At 31.7% G+C, this 24,403-nt stretch overlaps 7 protein-coding genes across 7 annotated transcripts; 5 read left to right on the top strand and 2 right to left on the bottom strand.

Annotated features, from left to right (window-relative positions):
- Window positions 1–418: 418 nt before the first annotated feature.
- LOC103831623 lies at window positions 419–2,555 on the bottom strand. The gene is made up of 6 exons (XM_009107509.3): window positions 2,352–2,555; window positions 1,651–1,919; window positions 1,475–1,530; window positions 1,300–1,378; window positions 1,076–1,214; window positions 419–996 (listed from the first exon to the last, which is right to left on the bottom strand). Exons 2-6 carry the CDS (start codon window positions 1,803–1,805, stop codon window positions 691–693), a joined length of 735 nt encoding a protein of 244 aa, XP_009105757.1. The 5' UTR covers window positions 1,806–1,919; window positions 2,352–2,555; the 3' UTR covers window positions 419–690.
- Window positions 2,556–3,936: 1,381 nt separating this feature from the next.
- On the bottom strand, window positions 3,937–6,498 carry LOC103831622 (CLAVATA3/ESR (CLE)-related protein 17). The gene has a single exon (XM_009107508.3). The coding sequence runs from the start codon at window positions 5,853–5,855 to the stop codon at window positions 5,568–5,570; it is 288 nt and encodes a 95-aa protein (XP_009105756.1). The 5' UTR covers window positions 5,856–6,498; the 3' UTR covers window positions 3,937–5,567.
- A 3,604-nt stretch (window positions 6,499–10,102) lies between these two features.
- Window positions 10,103–11,292, top strand: LOC103831621 (MLP-like protein 31). Its single transcript, XM_009107507.3, has 2 exons — window positions 10,103–10,498; window positions 10,723–11,292. Exons 1-2 carry the CDS (start codon window positions 10,300–10,302, stop codon window positions 10,998–11,000), a joined length of 477 nt encoding a protein of 158 aa, XP_009105755.1. The 5' UTR covers window positions 10,103–10,299; the 3' UTR covers window positions 11,001–11,292.
- A 1,553-nt stretch (window positions 11,293–12,845) lies between these two features.
- LOC103831620 (MLP-like protein 31) lies at window positions 12,846–14,246 on the top strand. Its single transcript, XM_009107506.3, has 2 exons — window positions 12,846–13,486; window positions 13,733–14,246. The coding sequence occupies exons 1-2, from the start codon at window positions 13,288–13,290 to the stop codon at window positions 14,005–14,007; spliced, it is 474 nt and encodes a 157-aa protein (XP_009105754.1). The 5' UTR covers window positions 12,846–13,287; the 3' UTR covers window positions 14,008–14,246.
- A 272-nt stretch (window positions 14,247–14,518) lies between these two features.
- On the top strand, window positions 14,519–17,029 carry LOC103831619 (MLP-like protein 43). The gene is made up of 2 exons (XM_009107505.3): window positions 14,519–16,145; window positions 16,328–17,029. Exons 1-2 carry the CDS (start codon window positions 15,944–15,946, stop codon window positions 16,603–16,605), a joined length of 480 nt encoding a protein of 159 aa, XP_009105753.1. The 5' UTR covers window positions 14,519–15,943; the 3' UTR covers window positions 16,606–17,029.
- Window positions 17,030–20,385: 3,356 nt separating this feature from the next.
- Window positions 20,386–22,627, top strand: LOC103831618 (MLP-like protein 43). Its single transcript, XM_009107503.2, has 2 exons — window positions 20,386–21,855; window positions 22,068–22,627. Exons 1-2 carry the CDS (start codon window positions 21,654–21,656, stop codon window positions 22,343–22,345), a joined length of 480 nt encoding a protein of 159 aa, XP_009105751.1. The 5' UTR covers window positions 20,386–21,653; the 3' UTR covers window positions 22,346–22,627.
- A 403-nt stretch (window positions 22,628–23,030) lies between these two features.
- On the top strand, window positions 23,031–24,263 carry LOC103831617 (MLP-like protein 43). Its single transcript, XM_009107502.3, has 2 exons — window positions 23,031–23,484; window positions 23,721–24,263. Exons 1-2 carry the CDS (start codon window positions 23,136–23,138, stop codon window positions 23,996–23,998), a joined length of 627 nt encoding a protein of 208 aa, XP_009105750.1. The 5' UTR covers window positions 23,031–23,135; the 3' UTR covers window positions 23,999–24,263.
- Window positions 24,264–24,403: the final 140 nt, after the last annotated feature.

The raw sequence follows: 24,403 nt of genomic DNA, 5'->3' as shown, positions 1-24,403 counted from the left end.
ACAATATAATTCAGATTTTGGTTTGCGTTCTAAACCAAAACCGATAAAAAACAAAACCCAAGTTAACCTAAAACTGAAAAATATTTGAGTACTTTTTTTAATTCAGTTTTGTAAATTAGTATTTTAGGTTTCAGCCATTCAATTTTCGACTAGGTTTCGATTTTTTGGATTTAGAAAAAATAGAACCGTTCAAGTTTTTGTAAATTTTAGTCTGGTTTTGCCCAGGGAATCACATCTTCGTACTTCCTAAACTAGCCTAGAGTCAGAACTGACTTCAGTAGTATTGAGTTCTCCTCTTTCCATTTCTATGCTTAGCGTTTGTAAGATGGAACGTTTCCATTTGGTATCTAAGCTTAATACTCTTTCATGGATCCAGCTCTTATTCATTCAATTGTACTATTGTTTATGCTCGTTGAAAGATCTAAGACAGAGACGCACATGTCATGTACTGGTTCTCTAAAAATTACAAGCTACTTTCAATGTATCCAAGAAAGAAAACAAAAGTACTGGCTCTCTAAAGAATACAAGCGACTTGTTTTGGTTTCCATACATATACATTGAAGATAAGATCACTACAAAGGTAACTAGCTATGTCGGCTGATTAATGAGCTCAGTGAAACCGTGGTTTCTCTGAACCAAGAATGTGGCAGTAGTTCCACAACTACTCAATATATATTTGGTATTGTGGAACTACTGAAGAAGCTTATTGCAAGTCCCAACGCCAATGGCTGCAGCGAGATGCCAACCGGCGTGAATGAATGGTGTTTCAGGGAAAAGATCGTCAGCTATGAACAAAGCTCCGCCCAACAATGTAGACATCTTGTGTACGTTATGAGCAGTTTTCAAATCAGGATCCTTTAAGGCTCTTTTCGCAAATGCTACCTCCATCATTCCGGTGTGAACAGCTGAAACCACGAGAGGCTGGAAGGGTAGAGCCAAAGCCGATGCAGCCATCAAGAACTTTGGATTCTCTTCCCTAAGAGCCCTTGATAGACACTGCACAATATTGTTCCAATTAGTCTTGTAAACGGTAGTATCTACGTATGTTCAATGTGCAAAGAAGTAAAAGACTTACTACTGTGGCTGTGGCTATCATTGTGTAATCAGCCCATCTTAGGTACTTCCTCAACTTCCCTCTCGAAGAATGATACAAACTCGACGCGACTCCAACTCCGATTAAGGAGTTTGCATACACTTTCATGTTCAGGTTTTTCCTATATATCGCATTTTTTCTCCATATTGGTTACTTTTACAGGAATAATATACTGAAATTATATGGAACAAGAAAGAATGATTTACCTTGGGGTCTGCATACCGAGGAAAATGAAAGGGAGCGATGTGATGACATTAGCAGCTGTTTCTAAGAGACTCTGATCACCTGTTGTTATAGGTGTTAACACACATGGATTGAATATCAAAAGATGGATACAACTTACTGATCTTCAAAAAGAAAGGAAAAAAGATGAAAAGATACCGTGGATGCAGCAGTGGATAGGTCTCAGGCATGGTGGCCTTTGTTGCCAGACACGTCTGCAGAAGATAAAATAATAAGAGCAAAGGAATCAAACATCTAACCTCAGACACAGTGAACAAACATGTCCTTAACATCTCAATATGTTAAACGATTTATTATTTAGCCGATAAACTTACTCAATGAATAGACTCTGCTTTGTTCCTGCATCTGAGGATCCAAAGCTAGATACTTGGCTGATGCCCTCGAATGCGAAAGGCGAATGAGACACCACATGAACCCCATGGAGACCCTCAAGGGATTTGCTCGTCTTCGATACGCTTTGAGGGCTCATGTGGAAAAAATTTCAAGATCACAAACGCAAAAAATCTCAGCTAGCCAGCAAAAACGACTTGCTGGTCTAGCCTTGGCTTGTTGCTACTGCTGGATTCAGCTAATAGCTGCTGCTCTGATCACCACAAGAACCAAAAAAAAAACACATTCGTTTTTTTAGGTAAATTGAAAATTGATTGCAATCAAACACATTCATCACTGAATCAACAAGATTAACAGATTGTTGGTTGATCTGTTAATCTTGAAACTGTATTTTGCCAGATAGAAATTAGGTTTTTGTCACCTAAATTTAGAATACTCAATTGTCACCAGCTTTTTTCGGCTAACAAGTTCAATAGTTCATGGATTATGGATTTGGATTCATCACAAATTGATCAGGAAAGCATGCACAGATTCAAAATCGATACGAATCGAGCAAGTTCGATTATACAACTGTTCCAGGAGAAAAACGAGACGACGCAAAGTCCGATATAGAGTCAGCGATACATACAGATTCAGCTCAGCTAGAGAGGAACAAGCGATAGATTTTGAGAGCAGAGAAACAAACCTTGAGATCGTATATACGCGGAGAGATTGATGACGATGCTGGAACAAAATAAAACGCGGATGATAGTTGTTGTAACAGAGAGAAGAGCTGGGAGGAAGATGAGTCACGCGAATCTTCTTCTTTGACTCCAAAGGCATATTCTCTTCCTCTTTCTCCAATCATATAACAGTCGGCTGGTTCTCGTACCGGATCCCGGTTTAATTCGCTCTAATTTATAGTCTGAGATATTTATTGGGTCGAACATGGGTTGGGCCTAGTCTTGCTGCTCTACTGGGCTGAGGCAAAGTGTATTTTACATTCATGTATTCTACGTGCAACATACGAATTTGATAACATTGTGCGACTATCATAGAAAAGTGATGTGGTGAAAATATACACATATGCTTTTTACATTCAAAATTATGTATTAAAAATGTTTCTTTTGTTTAGTTAGAGTTCAAATAATATATTAGGATAAACGCATTGTGTAAGAACTTTCCGACGTATCTACAAAAGCACAAAAAAAAGTATACTATACCAGGTGATCTGAGTGTCGATTCTTGTAGATGACGGAATTATGCGAATTAATGAAGAAACAACTTACAATAGATCTACAACATATATCTAATAGGATGACACAGGTGATGCAGTCATGCGTGAATAAAATATGTAGAATTATCGGCTGTAAAATCGTCTGTAATATTTTTCAAAGTTTGTAATAGCATAATATATTTAGTATTCAAAAAAAAAACTTTCCAACTAATCTACAAAAGTACAAAAAAAAATTATACTATACCGGATGAAATTTGATAGTACTGTGATAAAAGAAAATTAGACTATACCAGACAGTGGCGAATCTATAAATTATTTTTATCGAAGGCAAAATTTAAATATCAGTGTACAATTTTGAATATCAACAGGGACATTATAAAAAAATGGTACACAATTACATGAAAAATTTTCAAATATCGTGAAGGGGCAACTGCTCCACCCAAAATGGGCATAGCTCCGCCACTGATGCCGGATGAAATTAATTAGTATATTTACCAAAAAAATTAGTATCTATATCTATTACCCAATTAAGCAAAAGAGCTGGGGACCTAGCTACTTGTGTGCCAAAATTAACAAGAACACACATTCTTATGAAATTAATTACTCCTACTTAGGTATAATGAATGGGACATTTATGAACGAATATCTTTGACCGATACTTACGCTAGAGAATCTTTGGGACTTCTATAAAGGTAGCGTCGTAATTAAGACCGTTCCGTTATCTGTCTCGATAATACATTTATACGAGTGTGTTTATAGTCAAGAATTAAATGTAACAAAATATTTTAATCTCGTTTACACAATTCCCTATGAGTTTCTAACGTTATTGGGTCTCCGTTGGTTGACAAAACAAACCCGGTCTTAAAAATTCAAGTTTCCGTCATGTTTTCAATCTTCATTATGTCGGCTCACGATGTGTTATTTCTTTCTGATACTCTTTAACCGATTTTGTCTTGCCCTTTTCTTGAGATGACATTTGATTTTTTTTTTTATCTTAATCATTGCATGCGTTTCATATATAGAATGACTTTTTTGGCCTAAATCCTTGTTATAGTTTTTTTTTTTTTGGTAAAATGTTAAAGAAGATCGTTATAGTTGTGTGTAGGCTACTTGGTCTTGGACTTCAGCCTGAGTGATTTACTGTTGTGGACTTTGCAAAGTTTTGTTTGGCAAGGAGTTTTAAACACTTAGTATGACTTATGAGATTGATCTAGCGGTGCTAAATCTAGAAGAAAAAAAAACGACTATGAACATTTATTGACGTGACTGCGTATGAAGAGGGGAACGGTAAAGAAAAGATGCAGAAAGCAATTAAGAAGATGGACAGTGTCACAGACTCACAGCCATGGCCTGACCATTTCTCTTCTCCATACGTATGATTTATACATATTAATTGATATTACCCTGGTGTCATTCAATCCCGTTATTTTCTCCATTTACTAGACATAAATGTTAAACCTGTAAAAGAAAATGCTAGATAATACTAATGAATGATACGACAAAATTTTAAAATAGTTCAAATAGAATCTAGTCAGAGAGAAATTATGGATGCTATGAATAAAGTCATAAACTATTTCTTTGATCATGTATTAATTTTTTTTCACATTCTTTTTTCACTGAACGTGAACATTTCTGGAAGAGGTTTCGCTTCTTTTTCCTTTCTTTTTAATCAGCGTAGGTAGTAAAATCACATTTAATCTGTACGAACATTTTATATATATATGGTTGAAACTTTAGTTGATATCAAAAGAATAATGACCACAATCCAATTATACTATCCCATTTGAACCGTTGGATAGGTCCAGTTTTTGTTCCTTAGTATCACGTTCTATGGTGGCAATGTTCCTCGAGACCTAGTTTGTAAATGGTTGGTATGAAGATTTCAAATTCAACATTTTCCACACAAAAAAAAAAACTACTTTGATATACATATGTATCGTTGAGTTTTCTAGTTGAACATAATAGTGCTAACGAAGTTTGAGATGGGGAGGATCTTTCGGTCGCTTTGCAGATTTGTCAAATGAATAGTCATGATGAGCAGTTGATTGATCTAATCACTGTACAAGTATTGGTAATAGTAATACTAGTATAAGAGATAATTATTCATACTAACTCATTTGCTCGCTAGGGGGTAGGTGTATGTTGAATAAAAAAGGATTTATGAAGGCAGATGTGGAAAATTAATACGAGACTTAAAGAGCTAAAAACGCCAAATGAAGAATAACACACTTATTGTGTTATGATGATTATATTAAACACAGCAACATTATACCCGCTGGTTAGTACTTAACCAATTCAATTGTTTTTTCTTTATATATGTAGATCATAAGATAATTTAATCTCCTTTATATGAAGAAAACAAACGAAAAACACCATATTTTACTAACATTTCAACGGAAAATGAAATTTAAGGAATAAGTGGTGAGTAACCTTTAAAGTTTAAACTCTTAATACTAACATTATATAGTTCCACATACCCGAACTAAGCCCTACACAAAAAGCTAAAATGTTTATATGCTCCATGAGATACAAAAAGAGGATTCTACCTTACAAAATCTATGACATTCTTGATTTTACACTAAGGGTACCTCTGCATCGCGATTAGCGTTTCACGTTTGCGTCTTGCTTGTAGCCTTCGTAGGGTGGGTGTGGAGGGTAATGGATAATAATAGCAACACGTAAAAGTTAGTTGTGGAGAGGATTGGGACCGGTGTGAACTACTCTCTTGTCGTCTCCATAAATGTTATCTTCTATATGAAAATCCCCACGAAACGGCGCCGTTGCATACACCAGAGTCTTTCTCGGCGGCGACGAGACGAAGTGACGACGAGAATCAACAGAAGCTGATGATGAGGACAAGCATATCTGAAACATGACAACTAAGAAGAAGAAGAAGAAGAAATATTTGATGGTCATGTCCCATCTTTTACTTTTGCTTCCGTGTCTCTCTCTTCGTACCAACACGTGAGTCATCTCAGAGAAGCCACAAAACAGACGAACATGAAGACAAACAAATAACCTGGAACAGTTGAAGTCAAATGAAGCTGGAGACTTCTTCCAAAGCAAAGACAGAAGAGAGAAGATGGAATAAAAAGGGTTTGTGGAATTCAACTTTTTGTCTTGTGGGTAAAAATAAGACTTTGACTTGGTTGTAGTTGGTTTATTTTCGTGGTGGGTCTTCGGACCCTTCTAAGATCTGCACTGTTCTTTCCTCTAAAAGGTAAAAGCTTTTACAAGAATTCTCTATTTGTCTCGGAGGTCGTAAGCAAAGAGAGAGAGAGAGAGTGTCGTGTGTGTGGTTAGGTCTGTGGAAGAAAGTACGACAGGCGGTATTAATAACGGCTGTCACTTCTTTGCGTTTATTCGAGGGAAGAGTCTTCGAAAGCACCCTCTTCTTTTTACTGTTTCTTCTTCATTTTTTAATTTTTTTATATTTTCTTTTTCTTTCAAAACATAACTAATTTCATAATAATGAACTTTGACGTACTAATAATTGTAATTGGGGTTTCTTGGTAATGTCCATGAGCTGTGTTTATAATGTTCTTTGGAGGCATTGAATTTATGTGTTAAAAGCAACTAAAACAGCTCCCTGTGTTTATAATAAATTTATATTTTAGCACCCTACCTTTTTATCGGTTTTGCGGTCAAATTACAGTATTATTTGGACGCTCAGGTCAATATTTTAATTTATTTATTTTAGTACCATTTTTTTTAATTATTTTGTGCCACCAGCATTATAGTTATAAATAGTATACGTAGAATTGTACCCAAAAATAGTGTATATAGAATTGTAATAGAGTTTCTATTTAAACAAGAGAAATAAAACAATACCAAAATTTAGTAAAGCCCATTCGCCGAAAACAACAAAATAAAGCCCGTTATTTTCTGTTACAGCCTCACTGAAATTGATTCTTTTTGGCAACACTGAAATTGCGAAGTAACCAAAAACATACGGCCCAAAATTTGAACTTATAAATCTACTAGGGAAACATTTTGAAGTGAAACAGTTTTAAATTTTTTACTGAGAAACGTTATAGAATAATAAAAAAGTTTTCATCACTCAAATAGCTCTCAAAGTTTTCATCACTCAAATTTATTACTGAGAAACATATTGATAAATATGTTTAAGAAGACATTCACGAATTTAAGATCAAAAAGACCTTTCTGAATGTGTATCATATTTTCATGAATTTAAGCTTAGATCAACCTTTATGAATATAATATTTTCTACAATTTATTAGGATATTGATAAATATGTTTGTCTTCATAAAATTTTAAAAAACTTTCATAAATGTGTATTTATTCATGAATATATAATTATCAATACTTTACCCAATTTGAATTATATGTTTATTTAATAAGATATTATTAAATATATAGAAAGATTTGCTAAAAATAATTCAAAAAAAATTTTTGAATACAAAAGTGTACTTCAAACTTCTGACTAAAAAAATATTTTAACCAAAGAAGACATCCTGAAATTGTAGTTTCTTGGCAGAAGATATTTTTCAGGATAAACATTAGAAAAACGTTGCATGTCAGCTATTATGACAGCCCACGATCACCATGGGGCCACAAAAATGATCATGATATCGATTTTGTTATGTTTTTTGTTTTCCAACTCACCGAAAGTCATTTCTAAACTGGAAAATTACATGTTTACCATTTTCATAGTACCACTTTTTATTTTTATCACTATTAATGAGTCATTTTTAAAAATATTTTTTTCTTTAAGTGATAAAAAACTCTTATGTCCTTGTTATTTATATATATAATAAATCATTATTTAAATATAAAAAATAAAATTAAAAATTAAAAAAATTAAAAAATAAAAATAATAGTTTTTTTTTTGTTTTCGAATTATAATTTTTCAAATTCGAACTTTTTTATAAATTTTTTTTAAATTTGTTTTTCGAATTTTTTTTATTTTTTTTTCAAATTTCTTTTTGGAAAACGAAAATTATGTTTGAAACTATTTTTTTAAAAATTTTATATATTTTTTAAGTATTTATATATTTATTAGAATCATAAATTTCACATTCCAAAAATCCTACCCCATCCCTCAACTCTAAACCCTAAGTCTAGATTAGTTAATCATAAGAGTATAATTGTATTTTACACTTTATTAAAAATAAGGATAAAAATGGTTAGTGTAAACATGAAAAGTGATACTATGAATGTGGTATTTATGGCAATTTCCCTTTCTAAACAGCAATTTTATTTTGATGGCAGATGACTCTCAAAATGAGGATTTGAATATAGGTTATTCTAACAAAACAATTTAAATATATTTTAAATGTTTTTATAGATTAATTGTTAGTCTTTATCATTAATAAAAATTTACTCTAAAAATTTAACTTTTATGGCTAAACAATAATTACACACTAAAAATGAAAAAAAATATATTTATAATTCATATATGGATATTTTGGTTTCACCGAATAAAAACATTATTGTTTACAAAAATATATATCAAATAGAAAAGGAGTTACAAAATGGTTATACATATGCATAATATTATTTTATATTAATAATTTTGATTTCAATATTAACATATTTATATGTTTTATGTACTAATATTAATATATGTGAATATTTAAGGGAAATGTAATTATCAATATTAAAATGATGTAAAAATTAATATTAGTAGAATTCTAGGTAAGTTACATATTTTTAAGGACTAAAATAAAAATTAACTAATGTTTCGAGATTTTGAAAATGAAAACTCAGATTTGAATTTTACTATTCAAAATCTTAAAAATTTGAAGGTTTGAGAGTCGGTTGAAGATAAAAAAACTCTTAAAATTTAAAGATTAATGACATGTTAGAAATGCTTTTATTGGTGATAAATAAATTGGTCTTGTTCCTTTCTATATTAGTTACTTATTTTTTCAACTACCAATGTGAGATTTAATTCATTCATTTACACTTCTTCTCACGCTTGTGCATGGACAAATTGTGAAAACAACATTCACACTTCCTCTAATTAGTGATATTGTTTTCTTCTGTATTAGTTAATTATTTCTCTGATGTGAAACTTCATTCATTATGGTTTCGACCGGTGACATGTACTATTAGAATTAAATTACACTATGATTTGTAAATTGATGGAATTTGTAGTAAAAGATATGTAGTAAAAACTGTAAGTTTATTTGGTAAGTTTGTAGTATAATAAAATTTTACCATTTATTAAATTTATGACTGGTAACCTTTTTGATGTATAAGTTGTAGAATGAATTCTAAATTAAAAAATTGAATATATAAACATATAAATATAACTTTTTTTAAAACAAATGAACCACTAACCTTATTTAAATAAATAAATAAAAATAAAAAGTTTGAAAATAATTTCCAGTATGTATTATTTTCTAGGTATTATAATAAGTACTAATACTATTTATTCTAATATCAATAATAAGTTAAATTAAATGAAATATTAATAATAATAGCATGAACTTTAATTAAAACCCCAATAATAGCAAAAAATTATATAGAATTTTGTGACTGAAAGTGACGTGATACACTAACTTAGGGTCATATATATTGAATTTTGTGACTGATATTTTTTTCAGTTATCAAATAGAATTTAACTTAAGATTTTTTTTATAATAATTGGTTAAACGTTTGAATAATTCAAAAAATTAGGAACAAAAAGAATATAAAACCTTTGACCAGCATAAATTAAGGTAGAGTACTATTTATGGCACACAATTATTTGCTCACGATTTTCATTTTTTAACACAAAAAAATCAATCAAATTTGTATCTTTACTTCTAAAACATTGGATTTAGGTTGATGTAGATTTTGATTTGAGTTAACAATTTTATAAAGGGTCTAAGTCAAAGTTGTAACTCAACTACAACACATTTTAAATCAAACCTAAAATAAAAAAAAAAAATTAATGCGTAATTAGTAACATTTTAGAGGTAGAAGCCTAAGAGCAACATTATCCATTAGTTTCTAAAAAGGAGGTTCTTTAAAACAAAATAATAATAATTAAACAAAATAATTTAATTTTAATTTAAATAAAACAATTGAATTAGTAAGATAGAAACAAGTGGAACCAGATGTATTTAGAGGATGACATGTGGAGGTAAAAAAATTTAACTGGTTCTTAAAGAGTCCAATTTTAGAACCGATTCGTTCTTTTTTTTTTTTATTTCTTTTACTTTATTTTTTTTATTTTTTATTTTTAATTCTTAGAAACTCTCTTCAAGGTTGTGTTGGAACTGCTCTAACTTCAACTTAATCAAATGTAACTCATGTCACCAATCAAAACCTATATTTGATGAACAAAATATCGTTCAATTTTTCGACACTTGCTCACTCATTCCTCTACATATAGAGACTAAAGAAATCAAAAGATAACTCACTTCTCTCCAAAAATCCTAACATTTTTCTAAAGTAAGCAAAAATCATGGCGGAAGCGACTAGTTTGGTGGGAAAGCTTGAGGCAGATGTGGAGATCAAAGCTTCTGCTGGAAAGTTTCATGACATGTTCGCAGGAAGACAAGGCGAATGGCTTAAAGCAACTCCAGGCAAGATCAAGAGTTGTGAGTTACTAGAAGGCGACTGGGGCAAACTCGGTTCAGTGGTCATCTGGAACTACGTTCATGGTAAGTTATATGTACATTATTTATTTTTTAACCATTGAATTTAAACCGAAATTTGAACTGTTTTTTAAATATACAACAAAAGCTGGTTAGAACAGAAACAGATATCAAATCTTAATTGAAAAGTCGAAGAGAGTATTAAGTTTTTGAAAAAAACATTTACGTTGATTCGTCAATGCCCCCCACCCCCCCAACCTATATAAGCAAAAGTTTAACAATTGGTGCAGATGGAGAGGCAGCAATGACCAAGAAGAGGGTAGAGGCAGTGGATCCCGAGAAGAACCTGATCAAGTTCAGGGTTATAGAAGGTGATATGATGAAAGATTTCAAGAGTTTTGTGTCCACAATCCAAGTGATCCCTAAACATGGAGAGCCTGGTAGTGTTGTGAAATGGCACATGGAGTACGAGAAAATAATCGTAGACGCTGGTCACCCTGAAACTTTCCTCCAGCTTGCTGTTGAAATTTCAAAAGATATCGATGAATATCTCTTGGCAGAAGAGTAGACGGTTACTCTTCGTGTGTGTTGTGTGAGTCTTTAAGTCTTTATAGTTGCAATGAATAATGTGCAATGTCCGACTTTGGGTACGAGGTGTATGGTGTGGTGTGTGTCAAGTGTCAACTCACGCGTGTATGTATAATATTACGCGGAGTTATGTTTGAAGTTTCTTAGTTGGAATCGACGTGTAATAAGAGCAATTAAAGCTGCCTACAAGACTACTTTAAGTTTATGTTTGCTAGTATTTGATGTACGTTTGTTAATAATAAAAGGATATTTGGTACAATAACCTAAAAATATGATGAATATCAATAATTTTTTAAATTATGTTTATGTTTGCTACTTTAAAATTTCATTTTTTCTTTTAAAATAGAATAAAAAATAGAGTAAATTTTTTCCAACCAAACTACATATCTCATTCTATGATAGAGTATTGAACAAATAAAAAATAAATTATTCTATATATGGATTAAACTTTATTATAGAATGAAATATGAAGTTGGATCATTTCTTACTTCGTACTCTATTTCTTTTCATTTTAGAGTAACAAATAGAATAGAGTTGGAGATGCAATTAGAGGCGGTCCAAATTTTGAAAGTCCTATTTAAAATAAAATTATTTATTTTATTTGATTTAAAATTACACATATTTTTGTTCGTTTTAGTAAGACAAATTATTACTTTAAATCAAATTAAGTTTCACTAAAATAAAAGTATATATTTATATTAATTCTATTATTAAACTTATTCATATTGTATAATATGAAATATATTTACGATTTTATTATTATATAGACTATTTATATATATTTAACACTATGTAATAATATTAATACACATATGTATATACAAATAATTTTTGTAAGAGATCCCATCAAGTGGAAGCTTCATTGGAATGTTTCAAAAGCATGTTCACCGATCTGACTCTGTCCAAAATTGTGAGTTATTGCAAGACCACTCGAAAAATAAAAGAGAAATTTTCTATGATAATCTTAAAAAAGGTTTTTTGTCACAAATATAATTTTCAAAGATTAAAATGATCAAAATATTTAATTAAAAAAGTAAATATACATTTATACTCCTAGAATTAATTAATATATACTTATAGTTTTGAGTTAAAGGTGAAGTTTTGGGAATAACTTTTAAATTTTTAAAAATAAAAATTTAAAATTTTAAAAACAGTTTCAAAAAGTATTTTTGAATTAAAAATAATAATTTGAAAAATAATAATTTTTTATTTGTTTATAAATAAGTTTGAATCTGAAAAAATATAAGGGCAATTGTCAATAATAGCACCTTTGAAGTTTATGTCTCAAAAATAGCACTAGAAGGAGAAAGTCACAAAAATAACATTCATTAAAGGGTAAAATATCCCTAATACCCTTGGTTTAAAATTAAATAAACAAACAAAAATAAATAAAAATAAATAAAATAAAAATAAAAAAAATGAAAAAAAGATTTTTTTTTTATAGTTTCAGATTATATGTTTTCAGATTCGAAATTTTTATAATTTTTTTTTTCAATTTAATTTTTTTTTTCAAATTTTTTTTTTATAATTTAAAAATACTTTTTGAAACTGTTTTTAAAATTTTTATTTTTTATTTTAGTATTTTTTTTATAAAATTTTAAACCCTAATTCCAAAACTCCACCCCTTAACTCTAAACCCTAAGATTTGGATTAATTAACCCAAGGGGTATAAGTGTATATTTACCTCTTTAATGAAACCTATTTTTGTGACTTTGAGCCTTGAGTGCTACTTTGGGAACATAAACTTGGTTTAGTGCTATTCTAGTATTTTTCTCATAATATAATTTAAAACTATAATTTTTATTTATTTATTTATTTGTTTGTATTTATATATCTAAAGTATAAATGTCTTTTGCCTCAATAATGAAATTTATTTTAGTCGTTTTCCTCATTAAAACTATTTTTGTGATAGAAACTTGAAAATAACTATTTGAGAAAGTTACCCAAAATAAAAATATTATATTTTCAAGATTTACCTTTTAAAGTATTTAAAAAGTAATTATTTAAAAATAGAATATATAATATTATTTTTAAATTAGATTCTTTAAACTTTAAATTATAGACAGTAAATCCCAATTAACCCTACTGCTATTTTTCTTCTTATATGTTATTTTAAAAATAAAAACATGTTTTAGTAGTGTGCTATAAAAAACAATTATTCTTTGACAGTTGCTCACTCTTCCTCTACATATAGAGGCCAAATAAAACATGAATATAACTCACTCCTTTCCAAAAGTCCTAACTTTTTATTTAAGTAAGCAAAAATCATGGCAGAAGCGGCTAATTTGGTGGGAAAGCTTGAGGCAGATGTGGAGATAAAAGCTTCTGCTGAAAAGTTCCATCACATGTGGGCAGGAAGAGTACACGATCTGCCCAAAGCAACTCCAGACAAGGTCCGGAACTGTGAGCTACAGGAAGGCGACTGGGGAAAAGTCGGTTCAGTGGTCATCTGGAGCTACGTTATTGGCAAGTCATTGTATCTCTATAATATTTTATTAAAACTATTGGATTCTAAACCGAAATCTAAACTATTTTTTTGTAAATGTACAATTGCAATGTGAATCTAATAGTAACAAAAATGCTTAGAACCGAAACAGAGATTAAATTTTGATTGACAAGTCGATGAGAGTCTTATGCTTATAAAAATAACATTACGTTGATTCGTAAATGCCCTAACAACCTATATAAATAAAAAGTTAACAATTGATGCAGATGGAGTGGCAATAGTGTGTAAGGATAGGGTCGAGGAGGTGGAGCCGGAGAAGAACCTGATCACGTTCAGGGTTATAGAAAGTGATCTGTTGAAAATGTACAAGAGTTTTGTGAGCACGATCCAGGTGACCCCTAAGCATGGAGGGCCTGGTGGTATTGTGCACTGGGACCTTGAGTACGAGAAAGTCAGCGAAGAAGTTGAACACCCTGAAAGTCACCTCCAGTTAAGTGTTGAAGTGTCAAAAGATATCGATGAATATCTCTTGACAGAATAATAGAGGATTACTCTTCGTGTGTTTGTTAAGTTTGTGCATCTTTGTGTCTTCGAAGCTTTCAACAAATAATGAGCTGTGTCCTAGTTTGGGTAAGAGGTATATGTTGGTGACTTGGTGTGTGTCGACTCATCCGTGTATGAATAATATTAAGGCCGGATTATGTTTGAAGTTTTAATTTGAATCGATATGTAAAAGAAGTAACGCTTCCTCAAGACTACTTCAAGTTTATGTTTGCTAGTGTTTGATGTACGTTTGAAAATAATAAAGGGACATATTCGGCCATGAGGTCAGAGAAGCTATGTTTTATCTAAGTTGAAGAGTGTGTTTATGATAATGTGCTTTCATGGTTTAAGGGAGTTGTGTTATTTGTGTATCAGTGTATGTACTCAGACATGTGTCATTGCTCTCTCTTCGGTGCAGAGAAGAAATAGATTGTGCATCTGTTTCAGACAAGGGTAGACGCTTATCGACCTCACCTATAGTGGTGAGATCGAGGAAAGACGCATCTACGCTATTGGAGAAGTGAAACAAAACTCTTGCATCAATTGACTTTCACAAGTTTCACGAGGCGAGCCTTTACTTTTGTTCCTCTGAGACTAGCTTCAAATGCAACCTTCATATCATACCTAAGCTCCATGGAAGAAATAAAATCTCTAGTAGCCATAGATAAACTAAAACATGATCCATCAAAAGCAACAAAAATAATTTTTCGATTTGATTAATACCAATTCTCCCTAGACTTTTCTCAATTTATACTCCATATATTTAATAATACGTGTCAGTTTAGATTTTTTTTCATTTTGCATCAGAAAAAGCAACATTCTACCATTTCAATGTTATTTTGTATATTAAATCTAGTTTTTACTTTTTTGAATAACCAATAGATTTTTATTTAAATCATTTTTATTTAATTAATCAAACATTAAATAGGAATATGATAGTCAATTATACAAATTCCTTAATCTCTAAAGTGATACTTATTTAAAAACAGAAGGAGTATATAGTATTAAAATCAATATCCATGGTGACTTTACCAAATATTTTTTCAAAACTTGGTCTACACGTACACGGGGCATGGTAGACATTATCTTTTATCATATACCAAAAGGAGATATTATTATAGTAATGAAGTTTGATAAGTATGTTTATTTGATCAAAAATCAAACTATGTGACCTGTGGGGTTAGTGAACAAACACATGAAAATAAATTCCGGACCTTAAATCAGAATGGGGAGATATTTTAAATTCTGAACTTCCGTTTTCGTTCCACTTAAAGAGATGCAGCTCCCGGATAAACACCTTTTTCAACCTATAAATACTTATTTATCTTTTAAAAATAATGAAATAACAACGTGTAATCCATTTACGGAATATATCTTATAGGATTTGTTAGAAGGATGATCGTATATATAGGTATAGAGATTATCCAGAAATATAAATACTTATTATTTTCGGAGTAAGAACTTTTCAAGAAATTTATCAATAAAAAACTGAATAGAATTGTGTCATCGAAAAATTTGAATGATTTCATTTATCTTAAGTTAACCAATATGGTTCATGACTTATGAAACCCTAAACCAAGATCATTTTATCTTATTTCTTTTAGGCTCACGAACTGACTGCTTTCCCACTAATTCTACTAATCATTTTTTTGTTGTGACACGAGTTACGAATGATATTTTATATAGCTTTAGCGTTTACATTTTTTTATATTAATTATCTAATAATTTTGCCTTATCAATTAGCGTCAGATGGGTTAACGTGATCAAAGAGAAGAAAGACTAATCAAAATTATTAGTGATAAAATAACTTCCAGTCTATTTCTCGCTTCATTCGTTCTTCTATTTAAACGGAGGTAAAGAGCTAAGAAGGGATCACATTCATCCTCAAAACTCAAAACTCTAAGAGACATTTGCAAATTATCGGGAGATCAAGAATGGCGGAAGAAGCATCTAGTTTGGTCGGGATCATTGAGACCACCGTGGAGATAAAATCTTCACCGGAGAAGTTGCATGACATGTTTGTCGGGAAAAAGCACCATATCCCCAGTGCATCTCCATCCTTCGTTCATGGCTGTGAGCTGCATGAAGGCGAAATGGGCCAAGTTGGTTCTGTCGTAACCTGGAATTACTTTCATGGCAAGTCAACGCTATAATTCTCTAGTTATATGAATACAAGCATAGCGAATCTATATTAAAATATACTAACTTTTGAATCAAAACCAATTTGAAATGGCTGGATTGATCCATATATACACATATATGAATCTTATTCAAATGCAAGATTTCTAACAATCTCAAACCTATAAATTTGTGGTCAGATGGGGAGGCAAGAGTAATGAAAGAGAGGATCGAGTCAATAGACCCGGAGAACAATAGGGTCACGTACAGGGTGTTAGAGGGTGATGTAATGAACGAGTACAAAAGTTTCGTGATCACCTTACAAGTGACCCCTAAGGAAGGAGAACCTGGAAGTGTTGTACATTGGCACTTTGAGTACGAGAAAATTAACGAGGAGGTGGCTCACCCTGAGACTCTCCTCCAGTTTGCCGTCGAGGTCTCCAAAGAGCTCGATGCACATCTCTGTTCCGAAGAATAGAGGAGAATTCTCTTGTTTCAATCCTATATATCCATACTTCTATTTGTGTTTTTGCCTTAAATTTCGGTCTTTGAAAGTGCTATAAATAAGGACTAGTTAGGAGGCCATTATCCATACTTCTATTTGTGTGTCATGAGTGTTTGGAAGTTGTTACTTTGGAGAAGCTAAGTGTAGCAGCATTAGCTGTGAAGCTACTCGAAATTGATGTATGAAATGTTTGTTAATAATAAAAGCATATATGTTTAATTAATAAATTAAGCATCATGCTTCGTGATTTGATGAAGATAAGAAGGGACTGCGCCGAGGAATAACAACCGAGTCGTGATGAAAGTTAAACGGGAAGAAGGGGAATAGAAAGAAAGATACCTTATTTTTTAGTTGTACACTTGTACGGTTGTACCTTACAGTTAACTGGGAGTATAATTTTTTTTTTTTTTGAGCAACGAGATTTTATAAATTAAAGCAAAGCAGGAAGAGTTTGGGCCCGAAGGCAATAGCTAAACAACAGAAGCAGAAGGATTATGGGCCTTAAGGGCCCGTTTTGCTAGAAAGTCAGCTTCTCCGTTCTGGGAACGGGAGATGAACTGAAAGTTGATAGAAGCAAACAGCGATGAGAGATGATGGATATCCTGTAGGACACCATAGATCTCTGTAATCTGGCTTTTGCTGACGATTGCTCTGATGAGCGTTGAGCAGTCCGAGAAGATTGTTGTTGAGCGGATGTCTGATTGGATCATCCTCTCGATCCCGTTACGGATCGCAATTGCTTCGGCCATGAGTGGGGAAGAGACAGAATCGACTGTCTGGGATCCTGATAGGTTCGTGGGCGATCGGTCTCTGGGAGTATAATAAGAAAACTAAAAAACCTCTTTTAAATAAAAAATATAAGAAACGTATCTTAGTTTTTAACTAAAAAAACTAAGAGTCCGTATAGCTATATTATACTAAGAACCTCACTCTAAAAATCTTTATTACTCATGCTCTAAGTTAACAAACAAAATAACATAGCACCCACCGTTATATTTTATTAACATAACTTTTTTATGAAGGATATAAAGCCTATATACTATCAGATTGTTATTTTGTCTAGTCTAATTAACATATTAGATCTACTTGAGGATGTAGGAAGGAGTTTTTCTTAATGGATTATGTAGTATATTTGAAAAATTAAAATCAGTCATGCTTATAATTAAATTTAGAGGAATGCTCAAACTGTTATCGTTCAAACCATTGACGAACCCGTGCGGCCGTGCCATTGATCAAAAGTTAACTAGTATAGCATAATTACTGTTATTGCTTTGTTTATAGGGGTTGCTTCTATGTAAGCAATGTGTGAATTATGGTTTTTGATGGATCGTCCTGATGATTTATGAACAATAAGATTAATAATGCTAAACTGGCTAACTTTGATTGGTTTGACGTAAGAAATGATTTGGTTGAGAAATGTATTTGTTTAACTTTGAGATGGTCAGAGAGTAACATGAGATGAAGATGTACTTATCAAAATCATTTGGTTAATTATCCAAGCAACTTCTTAGTCACATTTATTTATCTGAATCCTTGGATGTTTTTAGTGCTACAACTTTTTCAATGATTCATAAATAATAATACAGTCATTCATTTATCCTCTACTCCATATCCAGTACCGCATATTCTATAACTAACATACGTTTTCTCATGTGATACATACACAAAAAAATACTTCATTAATAGTTAAATTTGTATATCTCAAATTATATAATATTCATAATCAATTCCTATGGTATAGCCTCATACAACGCACATCATATCTAAGTGACTCTATAATTGATAATTTGAAGTTCTATACCTGAGCATAAAATCTTTAGTAGCCTCACTAAAACATGATCCATCAAAATTAGGCCTAATCAAAATGAACAAAAAATATATTGTGATTTGATTAATATCAAATTCTCCATAGACTTTACAAAATTGATTAATTAAAATCAATATCCGATTGTGACTTTTTTTTGAAAGAAGTATCGGATTGTGACTTTATCAAACTTTATCAAATTGTCCACACGTTGCCTAGTAGACATTATTTTATGTCATACCAAACATATATAATTTACAATAATGACGATTGATGTATATATTTGATCAAAAGTCAAAACAGCTATGACCTATTGGTTAGTGAACAAACATATTAAAAACAAATTTGGACCTTACTATAGACAGAACGGGAGATATTTTAAATTCTGAATTTTGACCGAAAAAAAAAGGTTTCTGTTCCTTTTCAAGAGATGCAGCTGCGGGATAAACAATCTTTCTCAATTTATAATAATGCTTATCAATACTATTACAAGGGAAGGAGTCTAAAAAAATCTACCTATAAAAGTTGTTTGGACCCTTTCATTTAACTTATTATTTTTTGGTCTTACCTTAAATTTATACTAACAATATGTTACCATATATTTCTCTAACAATAATTTAGTCAATTCTTTTATTTATTTAAATATCACTCCTAAATCCTAATCCTAATCACTACTATTACTATATTTATCATTTTGATTTTTAATCGTAAAGCATTGAAACTAATGTCTTATATCATCACTTTTATCATATAATATATGATTTAAAGCAAGATAAATTACAAGACATATATGAGTACATTCTAACTTCTTCTTTCGTTTATAATAAAGTAATAACATCATATATAAACTTTCCCACTAAAATCTCATATCATATACTAAACTTTCAACCGTCTATAGTTTGATAATATATTTATATTTAAAAATGATTTTTCTGAATATTCATGTTACCTTCACAAAAATAAAGAAATTCATTGGTTCTATTAAAGTTAACATGACTTCACGATATCAGTACTGATTATTCAAGATTTTGAAAATTATTTATTTAGATATTATACTTTTATATACTTTTCACTTAAAATGAATCAATACTATTAAAAAGGAAACAATTTTAAAAAATCTAATATAAAAAAGTTGTTGGAGTTATGTATAACTATTTATTATTTTTCTTATAATACATTAATCATTCTAAACATACAATATTTTAAATATTTTTAACAGATCTTAATATTATTTCTTATGATACCTTTACACAGAAAAATATTTCATCAACCATGTTTTTGTATAATAACGTTAAAAATCTATATCAAAAGGTTGTTGGACCTGATATGGATGTAATGGTTCCACATCTGTTCGGGTATTTAAGATCCTAAAAGAATTTGAAATATATGAAAAATCTGAAAAAATCTGAAACACGAAAAGTATTTGAAACTCCAAACAAATACCAAAAAAATTCAAATACCTAAAAATTTAAAATCTTATTCAAAATCTGACACGATGAACTGAAAAATACCCAAAATTTTATCCAAATACCCAATTTTTTTTTTTAATTTGAAAAATTTACCTGAAATCAAAACTCTAATCGTAAACCAAAAACTTAAAAACAATATCCATAATACCGGAAACATATTCGGAATATCCAAATATACCTAATAAACACATATTTATGATCGGGTCTAGGGTAGGACCCAGACTCAAACAAAGACCTGCGGGTCAAAAAAACCCAATAGGTTATCTTCTCTGAACCTAAACTAAACCTATAATTTTGGGTCTGTTCGGTTTGTTTTTTGATCCGGATATAATTCTCATGTCGAAAAGAAACTTACGTAAAAGTGTACATATAAAATCTCAAATAAACTAATTTGTAGATTATATAGCTGTTAAAAATTATGTTTTTCGATATAATAAAATTTTGTATTATAATATAATCCAACAACCCCGCGCTTGAAAAGCGCGGGTCAAAATCTAGTTTATCTTTTAAAAATATGTAATAACGTGTACCCCTTTACAAAAGATATGATCTTGTAGGATTGACAAAAGGAAGATTATTTAGGGATTATCCAGATATATGAATTCTATATGGACAAAAAAAATCTTTATATTTTCGGAGTAAGAACTTTTCAAAAAATTTATCAATTTAAAGAATTTTTCAAAAAAAGTAAAAAAAAAAAATATATATCAATTTAAAACTGAAATGAATTGAGTCATCGAATAACTTGAATGATTTTTTTTTTAAATATAGTTTCAGTCACATCCACGCTATACCATTTTTAAAGCACCTTCAATGGAGAGGTTCTGCCGTAAAATATATTCTACAATTACATACATATTATATATATATATATACACGCAGGGCCGGTTTACTTGGGGAACAACCAGTGCAACCGTCCCAGGTACAAGTCCGTGTCCTCCGTATCATAATAATTAAGGGGTCAAATTTTTTATAAATTTGTATTTTTATATATAACAAAAATTGAAAAGGGTCTAAAATTATTTGATATGTATATACTTTTATTTTTATTATAAAATATTACTGATTAAATTTTAAAAATATTTTAAACATTATCTGCATATAAATTTTAAAGAGTAAAAAAAAATGTTTGCCCTAAAACCCTTAACAGTGTTGAGCCGGAGTTTTCTTAGGTTATCTTGAAAGTACTCTTCCAAGCTCCGAATTATGATTTATGTCTAATTAAATTGACACAAACAGTGTATATTGTAGATGCAAACCGATGGTTGCACTTCGTAATCCCTTAGTTTTTTTTTTTTTTGAAACAAAGGCTTTCATATTTAATGCAGAAGAATGAAAATGTTTACAAACCCCCATATGGTTCATGATTTATGAAACCCTAAACCACCTCGTTTTATCTTATTTTCTTAAGACTCACTAAACTAACTGCTTTCCCACTAATAATACTTATTCAAAATATTATGTATGACACGAGCTACGAACGTATTTTATATAGCTTTACCGTTTACAGTTTTTTTAAATAAATTATCTTATAATCCAGTCTTATCAATTAGCGCCAGATGGGTTGATGTGATCAAAGAGAAGAAAGAACTAATCAAATTTATAAAGTAATAAAATAAATTCCAGTGTATTTCTCGCTTTATTCGTTCTTCTATTTAAAGGGAGTGTGAAGAGCTTAGAAGGGAACACATTCATTCTCAAAACGCAAAATCCAAAAGACACATTTGCAAATTATCGAAAGATCAAGAATGGCAGAAGAAGCATCAAGTTTGGTCGGGATCATTGAGACAACCGTAGAGGTAAAATCTACGCCGGAGAAGTTGCATGACATGCTTGTCGGGAAAAAGCACCATATCCCCAGTGCTTCTCCATCCTTAGTTCATGGCTGTGAGCTGCATGAAGGCGAGATTGGCCAAGTTGGTTCTATCGTAACCTGGAATTACTTTCATGGCAAGTCAGCGTTATAATTATCTAATTATGTGAATACATGCACAGCGAATCTATATTAAAATATATCAACTTTTGAAGGAAACCAATTTGAAACGGGTGGATTGATCCATCCTTATATATTATTTTACACATTATGTCTGATCTTGTTCAGATGCAAGATTTCAAACAATCTCAAACCGATAATTATGTGTCAATGTGTTATATATGATCAGATGGGGAGGCAAGAGTAATGAAAGAGAGGATCGAGTCAATAGACCCGGAGAACAATCGGGCCACGTACAGGGTGTTAGAGGGTGATTTAATGAACGAGTACAAGAGTTTCGTGGTCACCTTTCAAGTGACTCCTAAGGAAGGAGAACCTGGAAGCGTTTTACATTGGCACTTTGAGTACGAGAAAATTAATGAGCAGGTGGCTCACCCTGAGACTCTCCTCCAGTTTGCCGTCGAGGTCTCCAAAGAGATCGATGCACATCTCATGTCCGAAGAATAGAAGAATAATTTTCTTCTTTCAATTCTATATATCCATACTTCTATTTGTGTGTTTGCCTTAAAGTCCAGTCTTTGAATTTGCTATAAATAAGGACCCAGGAGCCGCCTTGTCCGAGTTTGTAAAGAGATATGTGTCATGAGTGTTTGGAAGTTGTTATTTTTGAGAAGCTAAGTGTAGCAGCATCAGCTATGAAGCTACTCAAAATTGATGTGTGAAATGTTTGTTTAATAATGAAATCATAAGTGTTTGATAAATAAATTAAGCATTCTGCTTTGTGATTTATTGATATGTGTTCGAATCGGATTCTTCTCAGCTCATCCAAGCTGACGCAAGTGCGGAAATCTATGGCATTGTAGCCGATATCAAATCTACTGCATCTTCCTTTGAGTTTATCTTGTTTCGTTGGATCTCTCGTGTGAGGAACAATGAAGCATATGAATTAGCAAAGAGAGCTTTGGCAGATAAAATTGTATTAATGACGATCGCCTAACCCTTGGGCATTTAATATAAGTATGTGAATATTTACAAAAGAAAATCTAGACACGCATTGAAAAGAGTAGGTGAAAAAATTTAATGAAAATAATGGTCATAATGAATGATGGTTTTTGGTCACAAAAAAAATGTGTATTTTTCTTCGATAGTTTCCTACTCATTCCTCTATATAAAGGGGTATAGAATTCCAAAGAGAACTCACTCATAAAAAGAATAGCACACTCTCATAAAACCTCTAATTTTCTAACCAAATCAGCAAGGGACAGAAGGGCGGGGTTGCTACTGAAACTACCAAGAAATGGAGGAAAAGGTGGAGACGCCGGTGACCGTGGCACCAACTATGACGGTGGAGACTACAAGCGCCGAAGAAGCGGAGACCAAGGTGGCGGTGGCATGTCCTCCTAAAAAGGTTGAGGCCACAAATAAACAGGCAGAAGAGGAGGTGAAGACAACAGAGACGTCTAGCTTGTTGGGGATGGTTGAGGCATACGTGGAGATCAAAGCTTCCGCTGAGAAGTTTCATCACATGTTCACCGCGAAACCGCACCATGTTTCCAAAGTATCTCCAGGCAACATTCAGAACTGTGAATTGCACGAGGGAGATTGGGGCAAACCCGGCTCTATCATCTTCTGGAACTACTTTCATGGCAAGTTAACGCTATTCTATATAATTTTACTTAAATTAAAATTTTGAGAATGTAGAGGCCTTGTAAGATTTTTGCAATGACTAACAAGAGACGAGAGGAGAGGCAGGCAAAACTCAAAACTTAAACATTAACTACTAATATATAACTGTTGCAATGACTATTTTTGTAAGATTTTTGCAATGACTATTTCTGTCGATTCTCAAAACTTAAACATTAACTACTAATAACTGTTGCAGATGGAGAGGCAAAGGTGGCAAAGGAGAGGATCGAAGAGGTGGATCCGGAGAAGAACCTGATCTCGTTTAGGGTTATAGAAGGTGATCTGATGAAAGAGTACAAAAGCTTCTTGGCCACGATCCAGGTGACCCCTAAGCATGGTGGGACAGGGAGTATTGTGCACTGGCACTTTGAGTACGAGAAAATTAGCGAGGAGGTTGCTCATCCCGAGACTCTCCTCCAGTTATGGGTCGAAATGTCCAAAGAGATTGACGAACATCTCTTGTCCGAGGAATAAAATGTGTGTGTGCCTTAAGTTCTGTATTTTATTTAAAATTCAATAAGGGACTAAGGAGCCGTGTCCCAGTTTGTGAGAGATTATAAATGATGAGAGTGCCGTGATATTATGTGCGTGTATAAGTGTATACTAAGATCGTTTTACGTTGGACGTGGTAACTTTGAGAAACGACGTGTACTAGCTACGATGAGGCTGCTAAAAAAAATATAAGACTATAAGTATTGTATGTTTGCTAATAATAGTATACGTTTGGGTTAAAGATTTATTACCTACCTATATGTTTTCATGAAGATAAATAGCAGGACAGTAGATTAAAGAATTAAAGAACTATTGGCACCACCACTGAAAAGGCTTCATCAAAATATTTCACAAAAGAAAAGAAAAACAGAGAAAGAGAAAGAATGA

Source organism: Brassica rapa, chromosome A07 (genome assembly GCF_000309985.2).
Source record: "Brassica rapa cultivar Chiifu-401-42 chromosome A07, CAAS_Brap_v3.01, whole genome shotgun sequence".
Taxonomy (NCBI): Eukaryota; Viridiplantae; Streptophyta; class Magnoliopsida; order Brassicales; family Brassicaceae; genus Brassica; species Brassica rapa.
The sequence above is the reverse complement of the archived record's forward strand: the minus strand, read 5'-3'. Positions and strand labels throughout refer to the sequence as shown.